At 70.4% G+C, this 24,979-nt stretch overlaps 4 protein-coding genes across 5 annotated transcripts; 1 reads left to right on the top strand and 3 right to left on the bottom strand.

The window, feature by feature from the left end:
* Window positions 1-1,992: 1,992 nt before the first annotated feature.
* KCNJ10 (potassium inwardly rectifying channel subfamily J member 10) lies at window positions 1,993-3,135 on the top strand. Its single transcript, XM_035570795.1, has one exon. The coding sequence runs from the start codon at window positions 1,993-1,995 to the stop codon at window positions 3,133-3,135; it is 1,143 nt and encodes a 380-aa protein (XP_035426688.1).
* A 1,447-nt stretch (window positions 3,136-4,582) lies between these two features.
* On the bottom strand, window positions 4,583-10,620 carry F11R (F11 receptor). Its single transcript, XM_035570742.1, has 10 exons — window positions 10,554-10,620; window positions 7,864-7,920; window positions 7,506-7,619; window positions 7,237-7,380; window positions 6,574-6,776; window positions 6,394-6,496; window positions 5,788-5,892; window positions 5,670-5,679; window positions 5,424-5,472; window positions 4,583-4,707 (listed from the first exon to the last, which is right to left on the bottom strand). Exons 1-10 carry the CDS (start codon window positions 10,618-10,620, stop codon window positions 4,672-4,674), a joined length of 888 nt encoding a protein of 295 aa, XP_035426635.1. The 3' UTR covers window positions 4,583-4,671.
* A 1,437-nt stretch (window positions 10,621-12,057) lies between these two features.
* USF1 (upstream transcription factor 1) lies at window positions 12,058-17,400 on the bottom strand. Of its 2 annotated transcripts, none has more exons than XM_035570737.2 (11): window positions 17,328-17,400; window positions 15,583-15,676; window positions 15,379-15,428; window positions 15,134-15,252; window positions 14,699-14,800; window positions 14,422-14,614; window positions 14,068-14,155; window positions 13,906-13,964; window positions 13,129-13,223; window positions 12,778-12,906; window positions 12,058-12,685 (listed from the first exon to the last, which is right to left on the bottom strand). In XM_035570737.2, the coding sequence occupies exons 2-11, from the start codon at window positions 15,588-15,590 to the stop codon at window positions 12,596-12,598; spliced, it is 933 nt and encodes a 310-aa protein (XP_035426630.1). In that variant the 5' UTR covers window positions 15,591-15,676; window positions 17,328-17,400; the 3' UTR covers window positions 12,058-12,595. The 2 variants fall into 2 exon arrangements, with proteins under 2 accessions (XP_035426630.1, XP_035426632.1); XM_035570739.2 differs by having other exon boundaries at window positions 12,462-12,685; window positions 15,134-15,246.
* Window positions 17,401-17,908: 508 nt separating this feature from the next.
* On the bottom strand, window positions 17,909-24,019 carry ARHGAP30 (Rho GTPase activating protein 30). Its single transcript, XM_050716846.1, has 12 exons — window positions 23,911-24,019; window positions 23,304-23,406; window positions 21,875-22,019; window positions 21,707-21,789; window positions 21,522-21,629; window positions 21,304-21,431; window positions 21,079-21,217; window positions 20,799-20,899; window positions 20,641-20,718; window positions 19,722-20,183; window positions 19,437-19,636; window positions 17,909-19,273 (listed from the first exon to the last, which is right to left on the bottom strand). Exons 1-12 carry the CDS (start codon window positions 24,017-24,019, stop codon window positions 17,909-17,911), a joined length of 3,021 nt encoding a protein of 1,006 aa, XP_050572803.1.
* Window positions 24,020-24,979: the final 960 nt, after the last annotated feature.

Below are 24,979 nucleotides of genomic sequence, written 5' to 3'. Positions count from 1 at the left end.
GTCCCTGTGTCCCCTGCCCTGCAAGGACCCCCGCATGCTTGGGGGGGGGGAAACTGAGGCAGGAGGCGGGGGGGGGTTAATGGGTAACCGGCCGGAGCAGGTGGCGGTCGTGCTTGGTGGCGGCCGTGCCCTGCGGCATCGTCCCCGCACCGAGAACAAGCGGCGCCTTGTCACAACCTGTGTCCAGGGCACGTGGGGTGGCACGGGGGGGCTGCCAATTGGGGGGGGGTGTTCAGGGGTGGGGTACCCCAGAAAGGGGGGGTCAGGATGTGCTGAAAGGGGTGCAGGGAGCCCCTGAGTGAAGCAGGGTGTGGGGACCCCAAAGAGGGGCAATGGGGAACCTTTCTGGGGGTGCAGGGATCCCAGGGAAAGGTGCAGGGACCCTGGGGAGAGGAAGGACCCCAAAAAGGGGGGAGAAGGGCATAGAGGGGTTCAGGAACCCCAAATACAAGCACAAAGGGATGCCCAGGGGTGAGGGGACCCCGAGGGGGGGAGGAGCATGAGGAAAGGGGGGCAAAAGGACTTGGGGGGGTGCGGGGCCAACTGTGGGGACATGCTGGGGGTGCCGGTGCCTGTCCCTGCCGGCACGGGCAGAGCTCGGGGCACAGGGAGGGGCACTGGGGGTGCAGTGGCCCCAGGCCATGGAGCTCTGGGGAACACGGGGTGGTTTTGGGGACAGGGTGGCTCCGGGGATGCATGGTGTCCGCAGGGACAGGGGGCGGCCTGGTCCGGGATGGGGACAGGGCCCTGACCCGGTGCCACCATCCCCTCCACCGGGTTTCGCCAGGAGGGGATGGATGTGGTGCAGCAGGGACAGCGGCAGCGCCTCCCGGGGTGGCCGGTGCCTTCCGGGTCCCCCGGCTTTGGCCGGCGCAGGGACACGAGGCTCCAAGGAGACCCCCCAGGGTGCCACCGCGTCCCCGGTGTCCCCGGCACGCTGCCTTGCTGCAGCCAGCTCGGAAACCGCGGCGGGGCCAAACGCTGGCGTGGGCTGAAAGGGTCCTTTCTGTGCCGGCAGGGACCGGGGTCGGGGACACGGACGGGGACGGAAGCGCGCCTGGCGCCGCCGCCAGCCGTTTGTGCCTGTCACCTCCCATTCATCCCCTCCTTCCTCTTCCTCCCCGCCTGATTCAGTCCCCAGCCCAGCCAGGACACCCAGGTCCTGTCCCCAAGCGAGGTGGCAGGGTGACAGCCGGGGACATTGCGGGGCCTGGCAGCACCGGGGAGGATAGGGAGGGAGGGAGGAGTGGACGGACGGACGCAGACGGACAGAGGGACAGGTGAGCGGATGGGGGCATAAAAGCACAGACGGACGGACGGACAGGGGCACGCGTGGACAGGCAAGGGTACGGATGAGGGGAGGCAGGGAGGGACGGACGGACAGGTGGACGGGGGAGTGCTGATGGGGGCGATGGACGGACACACGGACAGACAGGTGACTGGAGAGGGCGCACGAGGACAGATGGATAAAGATAGATGGACAAACGGGTGGGTGGGCAGACAGGTGGTGGACGTGGGGACAGACAGGACAGACAGACAGGTGGGTTAATCGATCAATAGGGAGAAGGATGGATGGACAGACGGGATGGACAGACGGGGGGATGGCTGGAGGCTGCGAGGGGCGACAGCAGCCACCAGCACCGAGGTGCCACGCATCCGTCAGGTCCCCCACAGCTGGGCTGGGGTCCCCAATGTGTCCCCAACACCGAACCTCCGTCCTCAGCCTCCATCCGTCCATTCCTCCCCTTAGCTGCCTGTCCTCGTACTACACCCCATCCATCCCCCTGCCTTCTCCAGCCACCCACCCACCCTATCCATCTACCCCCCCTTCCATCCATCCACCTATCCATCTTCTCCATCCATCCTATCCCCCATCCTTCCATCCATCCCACCCCCTTTCTCCACCCTATCCATCCACCTTCCCCACTCGCCCCCCCGCCCACTCGTGACTCTCCCACCGCGTCCCCCCGCTCACGGCGCCCCCTCCCGCAGATGACGTCGGCCACGAAGGTGTACTACAGCCAGACCACGCAGACCGACAGCCGCCCGCTCATCGGCTCGGGCCTGCGCCGGCGCCGGGTGATGACCAAGGATGGCCGCAGCAACGTGCGGATGGAGCACATCGCCGACAAGCGCTTCCTGTACCTCAAGGACCTGTGGACCACCTTCATCGACATGCAGTGGCGCTACAAGCTGGTGCTCTTCTCTGCCACCTTCGCCGGCACCTGGTTCGCCTTCGGCGTCGTCTGGTACCTGGTGGCCGTGGTGCACGGGGACCTGCTGGAGTTCGACCCGCCGGCCAACCACACGCCCTGCGTCATGCAGGTCCACACGCTCACCGGCGCCTTCCTCTTCTCCCTGGAGTCGCAGACCACCATCGGCTACGGCTTCCGCTACATCAGCGAGGAGTGCCCGCTCGCCATCGTGCTGCTCATCACCCAGCTGGTCCTCACCACCATCATGGAGATCTTCATCACCGGCACCTTCCTGGCCAAGATCGCCCGGCCCAAGAAGCGGGCGGAGACCATCAAGTTCAGCCAAAACGCCGTGGTGGCGCAGCACAACGGCAAGATCTGCCTCATGATCCGCGTGGCCAACATGCGCAAGAGCCTCCTCATCGGCTGCCAGGTGACGGGCAAGCTCCTGCAGACCCACCTCACCAAGGAGGGCGAGAGCGTGCGGCTCAACCAGGTCAACGTGGACTTCCAGGTGGACACGTCGTCCGACAGCCCCTTCCTCATCCTGCCCCTCACCTTCTACCACGTGGTGGACGACGCCAGCCCCTTCCGGGACATGGCCCTGCGGACGGGCGAAGGCGACTTCGAGCTGGTGGTGATCCTCAGCGGCACCGTGGAGTCCACCAGCGCCACGTGCCAGGTGCGCACGTCCTACCTGCCCGAGGAGATCCTCTGGGGCTACGAGTTCACCCCCGCCATCTCCCTCTCGGCCAGCGGCAAGTACGTGGCCGACTTCAGCCTCTTCGACCAGGTGGTGAAGGTGGCAGTGCCCTGCTGTGTCCACGAGACCGTGCGGTTCGGGGACCCCGAGAAGGTGAAGCTGGAGGAGTCCTTGCGGGAGGCGGCGGAGCGGGAGCGGGAGGGAGCGCCGCTGAGCGTCCGCATCAGCAATGTCTGAGATGCCGCCAGCCCCTGGAGATGCCACCAGCGCGGGGAGACGCCACCGGCTCTTCCCCCCCTTCCCGGCTCTCGCCGTCCTCCTGGGCCTTTCCCTCCTTCCTCGTGGCACGGGGCTGCCCCGGGACCTGCGTGGGTGCTTGCCCACCGGTGGGGCCACGTCCCCCTCATCCCAGCCCACGTGGGGACGGGGCTGTCCCCGTCCCCCTCACCTAACGCTCTGCTAACACCAGCCAGAGACCCCCAGCCCCTCTGCGCAGCCAGGAGGAAGGTGGACACAATCCTGCCGGGAGACACTGTCCCTGGGGTAGGGACACACGGCCACCCCCAGCCCCTGGGGACACAGTTTCTCACCAGCTGGGAGCTGCCTCGCTGCTCAATCCCACCCCGGGGAGCCAGGAGGAGCGGGACGGCTCCGTGCCAAGGGGGGAAACTGAGGCAGGACCCCCACACACACACACCGAGGCTGCCCCCAGAGCCGGGGCCCCCTCCCCACGCTGCCCCCCGGCCCCCTGCCTGCGGAATGGGGACACGGGGGTGTCACCGATAATCGGACACGGCCGCGGCGCCGCGTCCCCGCTCGAGCCGCCATGGGCCTCGAGCACGTCGCTGCTGCTAACGTAGAGCCTCTGCCTATTAACGCGCCTCACCGGGCAGCCCCGCGGCTCGGGGCTGATCCTCCCTCGCTGCACTGAGTCCAGGTTATATACACACGTGTATATATATAGTGCGACTAATCTCTCTATATATAAATGGGGAAGAAAGGTTTCACCCCTGGAAAGACTCACTCATTCGAGCCCTGCTTCTGCTGGGGGCACCTCGGGGTCTCGGCCTCGATTTGGGGGAGAAAAGAAAAGTTACTAAATAAAAGTTCTATTGACAGGCAGAAAGGGCTCGGCCGCGCGCTCGCAGCGATGCTGAGACGTCCCCATGCCCAGGGGTCCCAGTTGGGGTGTCCCCCGCGTGCCACAAGTGGCCGGCGGTCCCCTCCTGCTCAGGGCTCAGCCCCAGTGGTGTCACCGTCCCCAGGGAAGGCTCCGAGCACTCGGTACAAGAACGCAGGTTTATTGATGTTTTTCCAGCGACAGCCACCAACATCATCGCATGGGTGGTTACAAGAGAACGGCCCCCAGTACGGGGGGCAACTAGCACCAGTGGCCAGCTGGGACTGGCGCTGGGAGATGCACTCCCACCCCTGACCCCCAGGAGAGACCCTGGGAGAGGGGGTTCCACACCCAGCACCCCCCCACGGCCACGGCCCCTCCGAGGACGCAGCACTGTCCCTGAGCAGCCACCACGCCCCTGCGTGGGGACAAGGCACAGGACCCCGATGGGACCCCGGGGCAGTAAGGCACCGGTTGGAGAGGGTGGGGTGTGGGGAGGAAGGACGCTACCCCCCAAAAAAATCAAGGGGGTAGGGACAGACACAAGGGACAAGGTAGCACTTAAAAAAAAAAAAAAACACCAAAAAATAGTTAAAAATCACAGCTACAGTAATTAGAAAACATTTACAACAGTTCGCGGTGCAGGAGGGGCCTCACACCAGGAAGGAGGACGTCTGTTTGAACTCGCCCTGCGGAGGGAAAGCGGGGACGTTACCGGCAGCGGGTGGCGGGGACCGGGCGGGACGGGGGCACGCGGTGCCCACAGGGACCCCGGGCTGGGAGCAGGAGGCTGCACCCGGGGGGGTTTGGCTTGGAGAAGGGGGCTCAGGCACCCGGCAGCACTGCAGCCAGAGGGTTTTGGGGCGAGCACCGCTGCTGTGTCTGGGGAAGAGACACGAGAAGGGCTCTGCCCTGCTCCGGGGGCGCTGTGCGGCGCCACCCCATTGTCCTGAGCGATGGAGCCCCCCCCCGACCCGCTTTGTCCCTGCGCGGGGCGTGCAGCTGCCCCCTCTCCGCTTTGCATGACAAGTGCCCGCAGGAGCCGGTCTCCCTGGGAACCGTTTCGGGTGGCCAGCGAAGCCCACGGGCGCCGATCTCCGGCTGCTGCGGAGGGTGGAGGCTTCGCCGCCGTCCCGAGAGGGCGGCTCAAGGTCCCCAGCTCGCTCCAAACAGCGCAGGGACAAGCGCTGCCAAGGACAGCGGTGGCACCTGCCTGCGAGGTCAGGGTGGCACCGGGGTCCCCGCTTGCCCCCTTGGCCATCAGACCTGTGGCTGGGCACCACTCAGCGGTTTCGAGGGCCCCCCCGGGGGACACAACCCCCCCGAGGGACGGCACGGCCCCATCACTGCGCTCCCGTCACGCTCCGTGCCCAGCGAGCGCCCCGCCGGGTCACAGCGTACTCACCTCGCTGCGGTGCGAGGGCTGGCTGTAAATGACCTTCTTGCTGGCAGTGCTGCAGAAAGAGAGCGCGTTAGGGGGGGGGCACACTGCCCACAGCACTGCCCCCCCCACCCCCCACCCCAGGAACCCGCTGACACCAGGGCACGGTCCCAGCCACCCGCCTGCTCCGGACACGGACTGGGAGAGGGGAGGACAGGGACTTGCTCGGGGGAGGCTCGCAGGGAGCGGCAGTGTTCCGGGCTCACTTACTCTTTTCTCTCTGAAATAAAAGAAACGGGACAGGGATGTTAGGGGGGTGCAGGGAAAGTGGCGCCGGCGCAGAGGGGAGCGAGCCCCAGGGACGGGTGCGCGGCGCGGAACTCACTGCTGAAGAAGCCCCGGCTGTAGGCGAACCAGATCCCGAAGGCGATGAGCGCCAGCACCATCAGCAGCACCACCACGGCGGCCACGATGCCGCCCACGTTGACTTCGTCTGGTGAGAGATGGGGGGGCTGCCGTGGGGCTGCTGGATGCCAGCCCGGGGCCGCGGCCGGCTGACAGGGCGCAAACCCCCAGCTCCACACCCACAAACCCAGCCCGAAGGGCAGGGACCCCACTTCAGAGGGGCGTGACAGGGCTCGGAGGCGAGCCCCGGTCCAAACGCAGGCCAGCGTCAAAGCTGGGTCTGGCTCGCACGAGGACTGGGCTGCCCCGGCCAGCTCCAGCTGCATTTTAACATCTCCACGGGCAGCTTCCTCCCTCCCACCTCCATAGCATCACTCTAAGGACTTGTTTCAACCCATGCTGCTGGAGACCAAACAGCAGGGTCATTAACAGTGCAGCTAATTAGCATTCCTTTGAACCCTGCAGGCTGGAGGGTAACAGGTTGACACACAACCAGGCAGTTTTCCCCGGAACATGACTCGTGCCAGATGCAGCCGAGCGGAGCCTGGAGAAGCCCCACACCGCCCCGGCCTCCGCCCCTGCTCCTTACTGGCTTCCATGTGCACGACGTCTGATTTCTGGGGGGAGCCCACGTTGTTCGAGGCCTCGCAGTAGTAGTCACCGGTGTCGAAGCTGCTGACGGGCTCGAAGGTCTGGAGGGGAGAGGAGAGGAATGAGAGCGTGGCTGCTGAGGCTGGGGGTCCCCGCGTCCTGAGCGCCCGGCACTCACCAGCTCCCCGGTGGTGGAATCCAGCGTGTAGGAGGAGTTCCTGAACGTCAGGCTGGTTTTGGGGTCGCTGGGCATGAGCATGGTGTCCCGGTACCAGCGGAAGGTGGGCGGCGGGGAGCCATCCGTCTCGGTGCAGCGCAGCACGGCCTTGCTGCCGATGGTGGCCGAGGTGGGGACGTGGGCCACCGGCTTGGAGGGAGGCACTGCGGGAGCGGGGCGAGGGAAGGAAGAGCTTGGTTCCACCGCGAGCAGGGCACAGCCGCTCTCACTTCCCCTGCTCGCCCCGAGCAGGTATTTCACGGGGAAACACCAAGCGGAGGAGAGCCCTGGTGCTGGGCGCACCTGGCAGAGCCAGCCCCAGATGCCACCAGAAAGCAGCGTCCCCTAAAGCCACCACGAGGAGCTCGGTGTCCACCCCTACACTCAGTGCCCGAGCTGATGACACGCTCCCTGGGGCTTGAGGGGGCCTTAGAGCTCCTTAAATCTGCTGGGTTCACCCGTACTGCCAACAGGGGAGGGCAGCTCCAGCATCCCTCCCCCAGCTGGCTCCCCCCACGTGGCAGCGGGGACAGGGGTCAGGGGTCCAGGGCTGGGAGCGGGTGGCACGGCAGGCTCTCCGGGACAGAGACCGGCAGCACGGGGACGCGGGGGCCAGCGGCGCACCTTGGACGATGAGGTTGACTTCGGACTTGGAGATCTGGCTGCTGCCCTCCACCACCTCGCAGATGTACTTCCCCGTGTCCTCCCGCGTCACCGTGCTGAAGTGGATGTTGGCGGACGAGAACTGGACGCGGTTTTTGTAGGGTTCTGCAGAGAGAGGGGGCGGGTCGGGAGGCAGCCGACGGACGGACGGACAGAAAGACAGACGCCAAGGCCTCACCGGAGATAAAAACCCCAAGGGAAGGCCTCGAGGGGCTGCGGGGGGGACGTACCGGTGAGCTCGTTCCCGTAGTAAAGCAGCACCAGCGAGGTGCCCTTCTGGAACTTCCACTCGATGCGGGGGCTGTTCATGCTGTACTTGTACGCCGTGCAGGGGATATCCACGGCTGCAGGGGAGAGACGGCGCTGAGCTGGGGGCCGGCAGCCCCCGGAGCCACCCCCAGTGCAGGGAATCCGCACGTGGAGCACCCCGGGAGCCTGGGGAAGTCCCTCATCGGCTGGAGCCGGGGTGCTCGGGGGGATGCCGGGTGCCCCAGCCACAAACCGGGCGCCCAGGACGAGCCGATGGGGGAAGCCCCGGTGCAGGGGCAGCAGGGCAGGGCGCTTTGGGGGCCGGAGCCAGGCACTCACCGCTGTTCTCAGGCACTTGCTTCGTCTCGGAGGTCACTTGGGCGCACACCAGGGACCCTGCGGGAGGAAGGGACACGCCTGAGACACACGGGAGGCACCAGGAGGAGCCCAGGTCCTGAGGGATGCCGGAGCTGCACCGGGGTCTGCCGAGCCCTGCCAGCATTCGGGGACCCGTCCCCGTCCCCATCTGGTGGGGCAGGCACCGAGGGGCCCACGGCCAGGCGATACAGCCGGAGGCGCCCTGCGGTGAGGCCGGCCTCCCTCCCTCCTCCTCCTCTCAGCCCAGGAGGTTTCATTCGGCTCGTTAATCAGTTTCCAGCCGTAGTTACCCTTTAACAGCACCTCCCGACCTCGGCACCGCGGGGTTTATCGGCTCGGGGACCCGGTGCCGGGCCGGCTGCCAAAGGCTCACACCGGGACCAGCCGCGGCACAGCAATACGGGGTCCCCAGCACTGCTGTCCCCCCCCGCTCCGTGGCCGCCCGGTGACACTGGAGACGCCACCGCCGAGGTCACCGGGAGCCCTGGGGCAGAGGTGACACCGCCGCACCGCGTTGTGGCACGGCCTCAGCTGGAAAATCCTGCCCTACCTGCTGCGGCCTCTCCTCCTCTCGGCCCTCCTGGTTTCGCAGGAAACCGACCCGGGGGCAGCCCCGGGGGTGTTTCATAACTCCCTGCCCTCACGCACACGTGTGCACACACACACACCCCTGCCCGGCACGCGTGCGCACGCCTGCCCTTGCACACCGGGTACAAACAAAGCTTGCTTCCCCCTGCACGGCCAGCCACAGGTGGGGGAAATATGGCCAAGCCGAGGTGGAGGCCGGGGCTCCCGGCTCATCTCCGGCCTCCGACCTCCGCTTCCCGGTGGATGAGGCCGCTCACGGACCCCAAACCGGGACCTCGCCGGTGTGGCCGGAGAGAGGCCCTGGTGGGTTTGGGGCCGGTGTGCGGAGGCCATGAGTCACGCCATGGGAGAGGCCGGGCCGGCCGCCGTCACTGGGAACCGAAACCGCCCGGGCCCGGAGCCGCCTGCACTTTGCTCCCCGAGCCGCTGCCAAGCGAAACCCAGGGGGAGGAGGGCGCCCGGTCCCGGGGCCCTGGCCCCTGCCCGCCCCGAGGGGGCTCCTGGAGGGCGCTGGGCCCTCGCACCGGGGGTCCTGGCCGTGGCAGGGGGCCGCACGCAGGCCGGGCCCGGCACCAGAAGCGGGTTTGGGGCCGGTGCCCGGAGCTGCGGCTCTGGTCGGGAAGGGGACGCCTCGAAGCACCGCCAGCCCCAGGGGGGGGTGACGGGCGGCGGTGGGGGGGGGGACCTCGCTCCTGCTGCGCCCCGGCTGTGCAGGAAGCGCATGGCGGGGACAGGAAACCCGGCCCGGGGACAGGAAAAGGCTGCAGAATGCGGCCATGGGATCGACCCGCTCGGAGCCCCCCCCGCACGTCCCCGAACCACAGCCCGGGGGGTGAGGGGGCTGCTTCGGTGCGTTTTGGGGGAGAAACACCCAAAAGACGCCATCCCGCAGCCCCAGAGGGCCGGGAGCCCCGACGGCGCCAGCCCCGCTCGGGTTAACCCCGACCCGTGCCCAGAATTGTCCCAGCACAAAGGAGGGGACGTCACCGCGCGGGGACAGGAAGGCCACCGCCGGCAGGGACGGGGCCGGTGGCACGCACCGCCCCCCCCCCCCAACTCCACTTCGGCCTCTGCCACCCGAAAGCGGGCGCACGTTAATGGGGCACACCGGGGGTGGCAGGGAGGGACAGGGCCGTCCCTGCTGCCGTCCCCGTCCCCATCCCCGTCCCCGCGACGGCCGCAGCACGAGGCCGGCGGGGTGGTGGCGCGGGGCCGTTTCCGCAGCGCTCCTTCCCGAAGCCCAGGCCCGGATGTCCCCGGTGCGGCCACCGCCCGGCCCCCGGTGCCCTGAGTCACCGCCACCGGCTGGGTGGGGACGGGGACGGTAACGGGGTCACCGGGGCGCTGCCCTGCCCGCACCGTGCCACGGCCCCGACGGACGGCACGAACCGGGAGCGGCTCCTCCAACCGGTGCCCCCAGTGCCGCCGCCACCGGGGATGGGGGACGGTGCCCCCGGGATCCCAGCGCTGGTGGCCCCCGGTGTCCCCAGGGCAGGCGATGGCGGCGAGGCCGCAGAGGAAGCGGAGGTGTCCTGTGCCCACGGAACTACCCGTACCGGGAATAACGGGGTGGGAGGCGTCCCGGTACCGGCGGTGGCCCGGTGCCGGCGATGCCGCAGGGTGAACCCCACCGGGTTATCAATGCCCCGTTACCGCCGTGCTCCCCGCGGACGCACCCGGTGGCTGACAGCGAGCTTCACGGCGGCCCCCCGGCCGGGAACCGGGGGCGGGGGGGGGGCTTGAGCATCGCCCCCGGCGCCCACCGGCAGAACCCCCCCGCCCCGTCCCGGTACCGACCCCGAGCACCGGCGGACCCACGGCCACCCCCACCGGCAGCGACACCGCCCCGAGTGCCCCCGCGGCCGCCCCGGCACCGGGACCCCCGACGGAGAAAACCCGCCCCCACCCCCCGGGACCGGGACCGGGACCGGGACCGGGACCGGGACCGGGACCGGGACCGGGACCGGGACCGGGACCGGGACCGGGACCGGGACCGGGACCGGGACCGGGACCGGGACCGGGACCGGGACCCCCCCGGCCGCCCGCCGCCCCCCGGCACTCACCGGCCGCCGCACACAGCAGCAGGAGGGGCAGCGGCCCGGGGCCGCCCCGCAGCACCGCTCCCGCCATGGCCGCCGCCGCCGCCGCACTGCGCGCCCCGGGCCAGGTGCGGCCCCGCCCCGCCCAGGTGGGCCCCGCCCATGGCCGCCGATAGGGCGGGCTCGCCCCGCCCCGCGGGGCCGGGCCAATCCCGCAACGCCCCTCTGCCAGGTGCGAGTTGGCCCCGCCCCTCGCGCGGCCCCATTGGCCGCGCCGCCTGTCTCGTCAAAGAAGGGGCGCGCCCCGCTGCCCGGCCCCGGCTCGCTCGGCGCCGATTGGCTGAGGCGAAGGGGGCGCGCGAGAGACAGGTGTGCGGGGGGGGCGGGACGGCCAATCAGAGGGAGCGCCTGAACTTCTGGCCAATGGGCGCGCTCCGCGCACCGCGTGGGGGCTGCCGGGCGGGGGCCCGGCCGTTGCCATGGGGACAGGGCCCGCGGCCGCCTCAGCCCCGGGGGGCTCCCAGTGCCCCCAGTGCTCCCAGTACAGCCCCTGCTCCGGCACAGCGCTGTCACACCGTGATGTCACGGCGTGGGGACATCGCGACACAGTGACATCAGGGCACGGTGACATGACACACCGTGACATCACGGCACACGGTGACATCACGACACGGTGACACCACGGCGTGACGACGTCATGGCACTGTGACGTCACGACACAGCGACATGATAGAGTGACATCCTGGCACAGTGACATCAGGGCATGACGACATCACAGCACGGTGACATCACGGCACACAGTGACATCACGGCACGGTGACATCACAGCACGGTGACATCACAGTGACATCACAGCACGGTGACATCACGGCACACAGCAGCATCACAGCACGGTGACATCACAATGACATCACGGCACGGTGACATCACAGCACGGTGACATCACAGTGACATCACAGCACAGTGACATCACAGCACGGTGACACCACGGCAGCGATTCCCGTCTCCTCTCATCCCTCCCAGCCCGCCCCTCGTCACCCTGCGGAGGTGACACCGGGCCCCCAGCAGGGCCTGGGGCCGGGGGGGGGGGGGGCTCAGTCACCCCAAATTAATGGGGAGGGGCCGGCAGGACCGAGATGGGGACAGGGGGGTGATCGTCCCCTGATCGTCCCCTCCTCGCCCCCCTGCAGGACCCCTGGGCCCCGTGGGGCTGGGGGATGTGGGGGGACAGGAGAGGGGTGGGGACACGCTGGGGACGGGGGAAAAAAGGTTTGGGGGGGTCATGGTGGGCCATAGGGGACACGGGGGACGCAGGTGACACAATGGGACTGGTGGGACACGGTGGGCAGGGGGGGTACAATAGGGTCAAAGGGACCACGCAGAGCTGGGGGGGCACACCGGGGGCAGGGGGGCTGGGGGAGGGACGGGGGGGACTGGGGGGTCCCTTGGGTGCTGCAGGCGGAGCAGGGGAATAACCGTTAGGGCCTGGAAAAACAAATCACTATTTTTATTTATTTTCGCTTTTTTTAAATTCAGAGAGTTTTTAAAAAAAAGTCTGGGCCTGCTGGGCCGGGCCAGCTGCAGCAGGCGGGGGGGGGGGGGGCAGGAGGAGGAACAGGGGGGGCCGCGGCACCAGGGACCCCGCACCCCAGTGGGGACCCCGGGGAGGGGGGAAGAGTCGGGGGGGTGGGCGAGAGCCACCAGAGCCCCCAGGAGAGATGGCACCCGGGTGGGGGGTGACACCCTGGGGGGGGATGGACAAGGGGGGGCGACACCCAGAGAGGGGGGCGCAGGCGGGGGGGGTCCAGGCAGTGCTGGGGGGCAGCGGGGCCGGCGCCCGCCTGGCCGAGAGCGTGTGCACGAAGCGCGGGGACGTGAGACGGGCACGGCGACGCCGGGGGCACGGGGACGGGGACACAAACCAAACGGGGGGCTCCTCATGTCACACCGGGCGGGGGGCATGGGGGGGGGCAGAGAGGCGCTTCTGAGCATGGGAGGCGGCCGCGGGGGGGCTGCCAGTGGCCGCCGGCCCCCTCTGAGTCCCCGTCCCCACGCCGGAGGCCCCGTCAGTGGCTGTCGTTCTTGATGACGATCTCCACGCCGTGCTGGCGGAGCTGGGCGCGCAGGATCAGGTTCTTGTTCTTCAGCTCCTCTACCTGCCGGGGGGGGGGAGCGGGGGTGAGGCCGAGCACCGGGCCCCCGCCCCCCCCGCCGCCCCCAGCCCCCTCTGGGGACCCCCGGCGCTCACCTGCTGCCGCAAGACCTCGTTGTCCATCTGGAGCTGGTCGAGGCCCTGCAGCTCCTCGGAGAGGCGGTGGTTGCTCTGCCGCAGCTCCTGGATGTAGTCGCAGGCCTTGGACAGGATCCCCCCTTTGCTCTGGGGAGGGGACGAGGCGTCAGAGGGGACACCGGGACCCCCTGGGGGGACACCGGGACCCGCTCCCGGCTCCCGCCCCACGGCCACGGCCCCCCGAGGGACGCGGGACCCCAGGGGATGCAGGACCCTGATGCCCACCCCACGCACCACACCGCTGTCCCGGCCCCGCGTCCCCTTCACGCCCTGAATCTCCCCGTCCCCGCGCCCCCCCCGGCCCCCTACCTGCCCCGACTTGGTGTTCTCCATGGAGCAGTCGGGGATGATCTTGGAGAGCTGCACGATCCAGTTGTTGATTTTGTCCCGGCGCCGGCGCTCCACTGCGAGCGGAGAGGGACGTCAGAGCCGGCCCACCCGGAGACCCCTCGCTGGGGGCAACGCTGGGACCCCCCCACCCGCGGCGCAGACCCTGCCGCGGGTCTCCCTGCTCCCCTCCCGCCTGCCGGGGGGGCGCACGGGGGGGCGCTGCCCCTGACTGCGCTGGGCAGGAGGGGGGGACGGGGGCGGTGGGCAGGGCCGGGTCCCGCCAGCCCTGGAGGCGAAGCACCCCAGGGGCCGAGCTCTGCCCTCGGGGTCCGGCTCCTGCCTCCCCGCCCGGCCCGCGCCGGTTGGTTTGGGGCCAAACCAGCCAAATACCTGAGGTTTTGGCCACGGGTCTGGGTCCTGCCGGCTGCTCGGGCTGGAAGCGGAGCCCCGGGGCAGAGCCGGGGCCGCCCGGGTGCCTTACGTGGGCGCGCGGGGGCTTCCCGAGCCCTGAGCTTAATCCTGGGGCTCTGCCCTCCCTGCCGCTGCTACTTGCAGCGCTCCCATCGGAGCTCCAGCCCTAACCGCCACGAGCTTCGTGAGCCGTCCTTACTCCTTTCCCACCCAGGAGGTGGGAACAGACGCGGAGTTAACCCGGGGCAAGCTCCGCGCTGCAGCGCCGCCGCCCGCCGAGGGTCCCGAGCCCCGGGGAGATGCCGCTGCCCCCCCCCCCCCCCCCCCCCCCAGGGCCCCCGGTACCTTCGTTGTGCTGCGCCCGGCGCTTCTCGTCCCGGGTGGCCCGCGGTGCCTCTGCCTTCCTGGGGGGGGAGCGGAGGGGTCGGTGCTGGCAGGGGGCCCGCACGTCGCCGCTGAGCCGCCCCCCGCCGCGCGCGCCGGGCCCCTGGCGGTGCCGGTACTCACGGGGAGTAGGGGTGGGCGCGGGGGGCGATGGAGCGCTGCGCCCCACCCTGCAGGACCTCCTGCGGTGACATCATCACGAAGAATTGCCCTGAACGGCCCAAAAGGAGAGGTGGGTCAGGCGGGGAGCACTCCGCCATGTCCCACAACGGGGACCGTGGCTGTGACGCCCCCAGCGGGGGCTGGCAGCTGCCCTGTCCCCCTCCCCTGACCCCACCTTTGTCCCCACCGTCACCCGCATTCCCCTCATCGTCCCCATCCTCCTCCCCGCTTTCATCCCCATCCCCATCCCCACAGCCACCTTAATTCTCACCCCCGTCCCCGTCCCCGTCCCTCGTCCCCGTCCCCGTCCCGTACCCGTGGGCGTGGGCTGCCCCAGCAGCGCCTCCGAGTTCTGCGTGGTGACGACGGCGGTGGCCGTGGTCCCCGCGCCGGCGGACGTGCTGCTGTCGGCCACGGCCGCGGTGGGGAAGTAGGTGTAGTGGGTCTCCGTGGCCGTGGCCTCCGTCTCCACCGCATCCTCGCTGGTGAAGGCGCCCTGGATGACGGCCTAGAGGGGACGGTGACAGCGGTGTCCCACCGCGCCGCCCGGCCCCGGCGCCACCTCCGGCCCCGCACCGACCGCGGCGCGCACCTGGGTCATGGACTGCGCGGCGGGGTACCCGCTGATGGCGCTGGTGCCTTCCGTCTGCCCGTCCAGCTGTCCGTCCGCCACTTGGATCACCCGGTACATCACCTGCGGGACGGCCGCAGCCGCGGGGACGGGCAGGCGGCACGGCGCCGGCTCAGCCCCGCCGCGTGCCGGGGTGCAGGACCCGGCCCCGCCGCTCCCCGTGCTCCCCCCTCCCCAAATGCAGCCCCTCTCCTCCCGGCTGCCCCACGGAGGGGACACCGCGTGCCCCCCACGTCCCCGCTTTCCCCCCAAATAAAACCCCTCTCCTCCTGGCTGCCCTGCGGAGGGGACACGGCGTCCCCCCCGCCTCCCCGCTTTCCCCCCAAACCCGACCCCTCTCCTCCCTGCTGCCCCACAGGGGGGGTCACCGTGCCCCCCCCCGTCCCCGCCGCGTACCTGCGTGCCGCCGTTCTCTGTGCGAAAGACATACTTGATGTTGGGGTCGGGGAAGGTGGCGGCCGACTGGATGCTGGCAATGGCGACGCTGGTGGGATCCTCGCCTGTGGCCACTGCACCTTGGGGCAGGAAGGCGGCGGGGGGGGGGCCATGGCGGGGAGGGGACCCGGCAGCTGGCCCCTGTCACCCCCCCGGACCCCTGCTGTCCCCCCCCCCCCCCGGCCAGAACAGGGCCCCCCCCTCACCTTCCTGGATTTGCACCGTGCCCTCTTCCGTCTCGGCTGCTTTCTGCTGCCTGCAGGGACAAGGGCGGCGTGGCGGGGACAGCCCGGAGACCGCAGCGTCCCCCACGGGGGTCCCCGAGCCACCGCACCCCCCCCCCCCACCCCAGCCCTCCTCACCCACCCCGAATTTGGATTTCGCCCGGGGGGGGGGGCGGCGGCACTCACCCCTTCATCGCTCCGCTGCGCCGGGCATCAGAGGGCGGCGGCAGATGGGTGCTGCGGCTCCCGCTCAGCGCCCTGCGAGGCGGCGGGGCTCAGCCTGGGGACACGGGGACGGGGGCACGGGGACGGGGGCCACGGTGAGAAGGGAAATGGGGGCGGGGAGAGGGGGGACAGGGGGACGAGGGACGTGGGGATAGGGGCACGTGGGGGCACGGGGATGGGGGACATGGGACAGGGGGACATGGGGACAGGGATGAGGGGACATTGGGACACAGAGACAGGGGGACATAGGGCAAGGGGACATGGGGATACGGACGTGTGGGGACACAAAGATGGGGGGACATAGGATAAGGGGACATGGGGACACGGGGGTGGGGACACGGGACAAGGGGACATGGGGATACGGGCACGTAGGGACAGAGGGACGAGGGACACAGGACAGGGGGACGTGGGGACACAGAGACAGGGGGACATAGGACAGTGGACAGAGACAGGGGGACATGGGACATGGGGACATGGGGATATGGGGGCACAGGAATGGGGGGACACAGGACAAGGGGACGTGGGGACAGACAGGGGGACACAGGGATGGGGGGACATGGGGACACAGACAGGGGGACGCAGGACAAGGGGACGTGGGGACACAGACAGGGGGACGCAGGACAAGGGGACGTGGGGACACGGCACCAGAGCCACCCCCGACCACATCCGAACCTCCCCAGCTGCCCCTCGGTGTCACCAAGCCACCGAACGGTGGCCACAACCCCCCCCCCCCCCCCCATCCCTCGCCCGTCACGGCCACCAAACCCCCCCGTGGCACCGGGGAGGTGTCGGGGCCGGCTCTGGCCTGGGGACAGCACGGGGGGGGTCAGACGGGGGGGGGGGGGGGGGGGGCAGCCCCCCAAAACCAGCCCCGGGTCCCTGCCGGGCTGTCGTCCCCCCCCCGTCACCTCCCCGCCGGTGTCCCCGGGGGCGCCGCCGTTTTTGGGTGGCCCCGTTTCACTTTCGCATCCCGGGGGGGGGACGCGGGGGGGGCGGTGGTGGCAGCGCCCCCCCTGCTCCGCTGTCACCCGGCGGTGCCCCCCTCCCGGGTTTTGGGGTGACTTGGGGCCGAGGACATGAGCGGGGGGGGTGCCGTGGGGGGGGCACCCCAAAACTGGGCCCTTTGGGGCCGATCAGCTGCAACCCCCCCCCCCCAAAGCAAAGGGACCCCCCCGGGCCTCCGTGGGGACCACCGGGGCTGCTGCTGGGGGGGGACACGTTTGGGGGGGGGGGGTGACAAGTTGGGGGGGTCTGACGATTTTGGGGGGGGGTGACAAGATTGGGGGGGGTGTGACAATTTGGGGGGGGTGACGATTTTGGGGGGGGTGACAAGTTCGGGGGGTGACAAGTTTGGGGGGAGCAACACGAGATGGGGTAAGCCGGGGGGGGCACAGGGCGGGGGGACAACGGGGCTGTCAGAGAGCGCCGTGACAGGCACGGGGGGGCGCCGGAGGGGCCGGGCCGGGGGGGGCGGCGGGAGCGGGGGTGACAACCGGGGGGGGCACCGGGGGGGGGGGGGGCACGGGACCGAGCGGGGAACGGGAAGGGGGGGGGAGGGGGGGGGAGAAGGGGACCGGGGGGGGCGGGGGCGACCCGGGGGGGGCGGGGGCAGCCCGGGGGGGGGGGCAGGGCGGCGGGGGGGGACAGCCCCCGGGGCCGGGGGGCGGGGGGGGCGGCGGCGGGGCCCGGCCGGGCCCGGTGCTTACCCTGTGCGCGCTCGGCCCCTTGTCTCGCCATGGAGCCCCGCACATGCGCACGGCGCCGCGCCGCCGCCATCGCGGGCCCGGGCGGAAGCGCGCCCCGCCCCGCCCCCGCCGCCATCTTGGGCCGGGGCGCCGCCGCCGCTCCGCCGCTCCGCCGCCGCCATCTTGGTGCCGGGCACGGCCTCCCCGCCCCCCCCCCCCCGCCGCCATCTCAGAGCGTGCCCGGCGCCATCTTAGACGGCGAAGCGCGGCGCTCCCGCCCGCCGCCATCTTGGCTGAGGGCGGCGCCATCTTGGAAGCGGGCAGCGGCCCCCCCCGCCTCTCCCGTAGCCCCCCGCCACGATCCAGCCCCGGTGTGGGCTGCGCCCCCCCCCCCCCCGGTACTTCCACCCCGGTCCCCGCCGGGGTAGCACCACGGGGCGTCACCACCTCCCCACCCCCGTGAAGCCACCCCGGTTGCCGCCATGTTGTGCCGCAGGAGGCGAAGACATCACGAAGCCCGGAGCCTTTATTCACGGCAGCGCGACCCACGCCGCCCCCAGCCCCCCCCACCCCGGTGTCCCCCAGTGTCCCCCGGTCCCCCGTCAGCGCTCGCCTGCCGCCCCCTCAGCGCCCAGCGGCCGCCGCGCCGTGCCCCGGGCTGCCCCGTCGTCCTGGGCCTGGCCCGGCCAGCCGCGGGTGGCGGGGCCCTGGGGGGCAGCCACGCAGCTGAGCGGCCGCAGCAGGCGCGGGCGCAGCGGGGCCCGCTGGAACGGCAGCGCCTTGGGGGCGGCGGGCGGCTGCTCCTCGCCGCCGTACGTCTGGATCCTCCGCACCGGCACCAGCTGCCGCTCGGCCATCGCGGCGTCGTCCAAGGAGACGCTGCCGCCCTCCCGCCAGCCCGCACGCCGCCCCGCCGCCCCCCCAGGGCTGCCGGGAGCCGTCTGCTCCTCCGCCGCCACCGGCCCGGCCGGGACGCCGTTGGCACCGTCAGCCGGGAGGGTCCTGGGCCGCAGGGCCGGGGGGACGATGGCGAACTGGGGCTTGGGCGGCACGACCGGGACGGAGCGGGCCTGCTGCACCCGCACGAGGCGGGAGGCCAGGCGCACCGGGGCGCTGCCGTCGCGGCGCAGCACGGCCCCGCCGGGGGGGGGCTCGGGGTCGGGGTCGGCCTGGGGAGCATCCCCCCGCTGCAGGGTGGCGGCGATGGGGGTGCTCCCCGGGGGGGGACCCGAGCCCTCCGTGCTGGCCCCTGGGGGGGGCAGAGCCTCAGAGGGAGCCTCGGGGACGGGAGGCTCAGCAGGCTGCAGGGGGGGCTCCTCATCTGGGGGGGGTGGGGGGGACCCCTGTGAAGGCTGGGGCTCCCCCTGCCCCAGCTGCTCCAGTGTGGGGGGCCCAGCGCCGGCCCCGTCTTCTTCTGCTTCCCCGTCTGGGGCATCGGGAGCCAGCTCCGCTCCTACACAGCCCGGGGCTGGTGCAGCCTCAGCCCCCAGCCCCGTCTCGGTGCTGGCCTCAGTTCTTCCCGGGCCGGAGCTGCCACCGGCATTCCCCACCCCGCTGCCCCCAGCCTGCTCCTCTTCTTCCCCCAGGGGCTGGCCTGATGCCCCCTCCTCCGCCACATCCCCAGCGGGGTCTGCTGCGTGCTCCCCGGCACCCGGAGCTGCTTCCCCCGCAGGGCACGGTGCCACCGACGCCGGCGATGGGGACCTGTCCCGCGGCACCGGGGGGCTGTGCGGTGCTGGTGGCCCCAGCGCCGTGCCCGTGCCCACCCCCGGCTCGGCAGGGGGCTCGGGCTCGGCCGCCAGCGGGCTGAGCTCGTCGTGGGCGCTGAGGAACATGTCGTCCGAGTCGGTGTCCCCTGCGGCGTCCTCGGCGTCGGAGCCACTGGGCGCCATGTAGAACAGCTCCTCGTCCATGCACTCCTCGATGGAGAGGTAGCTGGCCGGCTGCTCCGCGGGGGGCTCCCCCGGCTGGGGACAGGGAGGGGGCGGGGGGGTGACGGCCATGCCCAAGACCCCCAGCGCAGCAAGGCACGGCCCCCAGACCCACCTTGCCACCCTGGTGCCACCCAGACCTCTCCATCACCGTCCTGTCCCCTCATCACCACCCCTGTGCCCTCCAGCACCATCTTACATTCATGAAGCCGCTCTCCATGCCCTCCTCGAGGGCCAGGAACCCGTCGCCGTCCTCGAGGTCGCTGCCCCCCGGCAGGGCCCGCGCCGCCGGGTCCCCGTCCCCGCCGTGCTCCAGCCACGTGTCCTGGCTGTCCAGGAAGGCGAAGGAGTCGCGCAGCTCCAGCGACAGCCGCGTCTCCTCCGCCGCCTTCACCTCCCCTGGAAGACGCCGTGGGGGTGAGGGGGTTTCCCTCCAGCCCCCCCCCCCCAGTGTCACCGGGTCCGTGTCCCCCCCGTGTCTCACCCGCAGGGTTTTCGGGTGCCGCGGGCTCCCCGGCGCTGCGGCGGGTGGGCGGTGGGGGGCTAGCAGAGCCCAGCTGGGCCAGCGCCGGGCACGGCTGCCCCCGCGTCAGGCGGGAGAGGTTGGAGGTGATGTGGAAGGGGACGGTGACAGAGAAGGGGCCGGAGATGTGCACCCCCGCGCACTTCTCGGCACGGTTGCGGGTGGCCGCGGGCGAGCGGCCCCCGCCAGCCCCCACCAGCGCCGCCCGGCCCGGCTTGGGGGTGGTGGGCTCCGACTTGGCGCCGCTCTCGCCCTCCGACTCGGGGCCCCGCAGCTCCTCCTGCGCCTTCAGCTTCTCCTCGGGGCTCTCCTCCAGCGCGGGGAAGGGCTCTGCCGGCGCCGGCGAGGGGCAGGTGTCGAAGCTCTCCCTGCGCTGCGGCGGCTGCTTCACCGAGCGCGTGGTGCTGAGCCGGGGGTCCTCTGCTCCCGGTGGGGGGCTGGAGTCAGGGCCAGGCGTCCCCTGTCCCCAGGGCTCCCCAAACCAGGGGATGGTGCCAAGCCAGAGGATGGGGGCAACGGCCATCGGCTCGTCCATCACCGCCCCGTCCTCTCCCTACTGTTCTGTCACCTTCCTTGTCCCCTCCATCCCCATCCTTCTCCCCTGTCCAGCACCACCCCAGCCCCCTCTGTCACCATCCTCATCAATTCCATCCCCATCTTTCTTCTCCACCACCACCATCCCTGTCCTGTCCATCCCCCCCCGTCCTGTCCGTCCCCATCCCTCCCGTCTCCGTCCCCATCCTGCCCTCTCCATCCCCACCTTGTCCCCATTTTCTCTCCCCTCAGGCCCCCCAGGCCACGCCGCGTGGCCGTGCCTGGGCACCGGGATGGGGACGGAGGTGACACCGTGCCGAGGCAGCACCGCGGCGCCTCCCCTTACCCTCGCTGCTGAAGGGCACGGAGCTGAGCGAGTCCATGCTCTTGGCCGGCCGCAAGCTCAGCTTCCCGCACTTGTCCTCTGGGGAGGGAAGGAGAAGGGGCTGGGGACACAGCGGGAACACGGGGTGGGGGAAACCGGGGCACGGGCAGGGCCCCAACCTTTCTCCTCCGCCTTCACCAGTTTGCGCTTGGCCTCGTGGCTGGAGCGGCCCAGGTTGAAGATGGATTTCCACTTCTTGGCCTTGAGGGAACCCTTCCTCCTGTGGGGCACCGGTGTGAGGCATCGGCGTGCACGCTCAAGCACGCTTGTGCACACTCGAGCTCGTTGCATACCCACGACCACCAGCGCAGGGGCTCACACGTGTGTGCGGGGTCACACAACGGTGCACGCGGTGCCAGCGGGGACACCGGTGCCAGCGGGGACACTGGCGGCTCCTACCTGTGCTCGCTGAGCTCGATGATGGTGTGGTAGGGCCGGATCGGGGGGGGCCCGTCGCCCTGGCTGAGCACGGCCGGTACGTGGTAGGGGGCCTGCCCGTCCCCGGGGAGCAGCCGGGAGCGCCGCGCCGCCTCACCGCCTGTGGCACCGGGTGGGTGAGTCAGGGCGTTCCCCCCCCCCGCCCCCAGCCCCGTGTCCAACCCCCCTGGCCCCGCGGGGACGTACCGCAGAGGGGGGCATCCCCGAAGAGCTGCTCCACGTGGGTGAGGATGAACTCCACCACGATGGACTGGACGCGCACCTCCATGAAGGCCGCCGTGCCGTTGAACCCCGTCGCCTCGATGTCCTTCGACCTGCCACGGGGACGGGGTACGCTCCCTGCCCTGACCCCCCCAGCTCCGCGCCCCACAAAGCCGGGGCCATGCCCGATCCCCCCAGCTCACCGCAGCAGGTTGGGGGCCCAGACGATGGCCAGGTTCCTGGCGTGCATGTTGGTCTGGCTGCTGTAGGACGCCATGTGCAGGAGGTGCCTCATCAGGAACTCCAGGGTCCTGCGGGCGCGGGGACGCCTTAGGGCCGGCGGCGGCGTTTGGGGACATGGGGACAGCGGACTCGGCCCCCCGCATACCTATAGTGGGGCGCCGGCAGCTCCTTCAGCACCTCCTTGATCTTCACCAGGCGTGCCTCCTCCATCTGGATGGCCACCGCATCCTGTTGGGGGGACGGGGACGGCGTGACGGGGGCCACCTCCCGGGGCCCCCCCACTCCCCGGGGCCAGGGGGTCAGCGGGACGCACGGCGAATTTGTCGTAGAGCTGGTAGGTGAGGAGCGGGTTGGGCAGCTCGCGGAAGTACGCCTTGCAGAGCGAGCTGACGCAGTGGATGTCCTGCAGGTAGACGTCCCGGTGCAGGTCGGGGCAGCGGTCGCTGTCAAACTCTTGCCTGCCCGTGGGGCACGTGGATCGTCGGGGACAGACGGCAACGGAGACGGGGATGTGGCTGTCCCCATCCCCGCACCCTGCCCAGCGTCCCGAGGGAATGCTCAGGGACACTGGGGACGTGGGGGTTTGGGGACAGGTGGGTGCGGAGTACATAGGGATTTAGGGACAATGGGGATGCCAGAAGTACAGGGAAACAGGGATTTGGGGAGCCCTGGGGACGTGGAGATGTTGGAGACGCTGGAAACACCAGGGATAGAGGGACACCAGGGATGTGGGGAATGCTGGGGGAAACTGGGGGTGTGGGGGACACTGGGGACATTGTGGTCCCAGGGGATGCTGGCAGTGCTGGGGGTCCTGGGGATGCAGGGGACATGGGGACGCTGGGGACACCGGGCGGGGTGTGGAAGGACAAAGCGCCCCGGTGTTGGGGAGGGGAAATAAGGGAGGACAGAGCTGAGGGAACGAAGGAAGAAGAGTGAAAAAAATGGCCCAGAACTGGAGAGGATTCATGAAAGAGCAAATGAGAGAATGAACAGAAATGAATGAAGTGGGAGAAAAAAGGTAAAAGCAGGAATGAAATAGCGAGTGAGCAGGAAGGAGCGGGGAGGGCAGGGAAAGGCTGCAGGGGGCGGAGGGGCTGGGTCCAGCACCGGGGGCAGGTCCCAGCCCTGTCCCTGTCCCCCCACCTTATTTCCACCCCTTCTGGCCCTGCCTCCATCCCCATCTCCCCTCCGCCTGCTCCTGTCCTCACCCATCCCCACCCCACCTCCCTCCTCTGTGGCCCCCTCCCTGTCCTCTCCCTGTCCCCTTCCCTCTGGTCCTGCCTCATCCCGTCCCCATTTCCACCCCCCGGTGCCCACCCATCCCTGCCTCCCTCCCACCTGGTCCTGCCTTGTCCTGTCCCCATCTCCACCTTCTCTGCCCCGTTCTGGTCCCATCCCCATCCTGCTCCCTCCTCTGTCTCCACCCAGCCCCATCTCCATCCCAGCCCCATCTCACCCCTCCCTCCGAACGCACCCCACCTGGTCCCATCTCCATCCCGTCCCATCCCCATTTCCCTCCGTCCTGGTCCCAACCCCATCTCCCTTCCCAAATCCATCCCGTCAGATCCCATCTCCATCCTCTGTCTCCACCCGGCCCCATCTCCGTCCCATCCCTACCTCCCACCCTCCGGTCTCCTCCTGGTCCCCATCTCCATCCCAGCTCCCTCTTCCCCCGCCCTCCATCCCCCCGCTGCTGCCTCCATCCCCTGCCCATCCCCTCCCCATCCCCTCGCCCCGCTCACCGCAGCCGCTGGATGTTGGAGGAGACGCCCGACAGCCGGTAGATGCCGTCCACCACCCCGTGCTGCTCCACGAACTCGGTGCAACTCCTCAGCACCTGGGGCACTGCGGGACGGGCACCGCCGGGTCTGGCATCGCCCCCCACGGAGCCCCCCGACCCCTCCCAAGGCCCTGGGCCCTGTCCCCAATGAGCGCAGGGGGTGACAGGAGGGAGCGGGTCCCCACCGCGGCAGTGTCCCTGCGGTGCCGCCGGTCCCCATGTCCAGATTGAGACCACCAGGACCTGGGGACAAGGCCACTGAGCCCCTGGGGCTCACCCCCTCCAAACCACGGGGCGCAGCGGGGAGCTGAGGTTGGATCGGACATGCCAGCCCTGTGGGGACCCCAAAATCTCGGGGGGTGCTCTGCGGGATGCACCCCAGCTCCGCCGCTTGCTCAAGCCCCGGTGATGCAACCGCATGGCGTGCGTCACCGCTGTCCCCTCCCCGCTTCCGCTGGGGGGCACAGGGCCGGGGGTGGGGGGCGACCCCCGGGGACGGAGGAGATGGAGGGGAGCGGGGGGCCCCGGGGAGGCCCCCCCAGCGCAGGGTCCCTGCTCCCCACACTTACCGTCCTGCCCCGACTGCTGGAGATGCTCGAGGAGGTCGCAGCCGAAAACCCGCTCCTTGGCGCCGCCCTTGCGCCTCGCCTTCTGCCGGGCCTTGAGCGCCAGCGACATGGGGGCGGCGGGGACCCCCCCGGCGGGTCAGATCCTGCCCATGGCGGGGCCCAGCCCCAGGAGGAGCCCGAGCGGGGAGCGGGGCGCCCAAAGCCCCAGCGCGGCCGGGGGCAGGCGGCAGCGGGCGGAAGCGGCCCCGGGGAGGAAGTGCCGCAGCCCCGGGGCCCTGACGCAGCCTCGAGGGCCCGGGGCGCCCCGCTGGCGGGGGCAGGAAGGCGGCGGCCGCCTTCGAGGCCGCTTCCTGCTCCTCGGCGCGTCAAAACCGCAGGGCAGGGCGCGGGCCGCGCGTTTCCGCGCTCTCCTGAATGCGCTCGCGCATCCTCCCTCGCGCGTGGCCGTGCGCGTGGCCGCGCGTCCTTGTGCAGCCCGGTCCATGGTGGCGTGCGGCTGTGCACACTTGTGCGTCCTTGCACACGGGTCTGTGCACTTGGACATCCTTACCTGGGCCTCGTGCATGCTCACACGCTCATGCACACTCTGCAGGCTCATGCGCACTCGTGCATGCTCAGGCATGCTTGTGCACTTGTGCACACTTGCTCACATTTGGTCATGTGCACTTATGCACGCTCACACACCTCAAGTGTCCTTGTATATGCTTGTGCATGCTTGCGCACACTCATGCAGTTCTGCACACTTGCACACACCCTTGCATTCATCCACACACCTGTGCACACTTCTGCACGCTTGGGCACGTGCTCACACCAAGGCCACCCAGTTGGGTGCAGAGACTGTGCCCGCGTGCAGCCCCAGAGGCACTTGCACACTCATGCACAAGCACCAGCACGCGCAGGTGTTGCACGCAGACCCAGCCGAGAGCAGAGGCAGGCAACGCTCGGTCCCAGGGTCCCGCGCGGGATTTATTTACAAAACCAGCAGTGCAGATACGAAAGGGCGACGGGGACCCCCGTCCTGTACAGGTATGTACACGCTGGGGCTCTATGTACAGCGGGACCCCCGGCC

Source organism: Cygnus atratus, unplaced genomic scaffold (assembly GCF_013377495.2).
Source record: "Cygnus atratus isolate AKBS03 ecotype Queensland, Australia unplaced genomic scaffold, CAtr_DNAZoo_HiC_assembly HiC_scaffold_46, whole genome shotgun sequence".
In the NCBI taxonomy this organism is placed as follows: Eukaryota; Metazoa; Chordata; class Aves; order Anseriformes; family Anatidae; genus Cygnus; species Cygnus atratus.
This window is presented reverse-complemented; position numbering and strand designations above follow the sequence as displayed.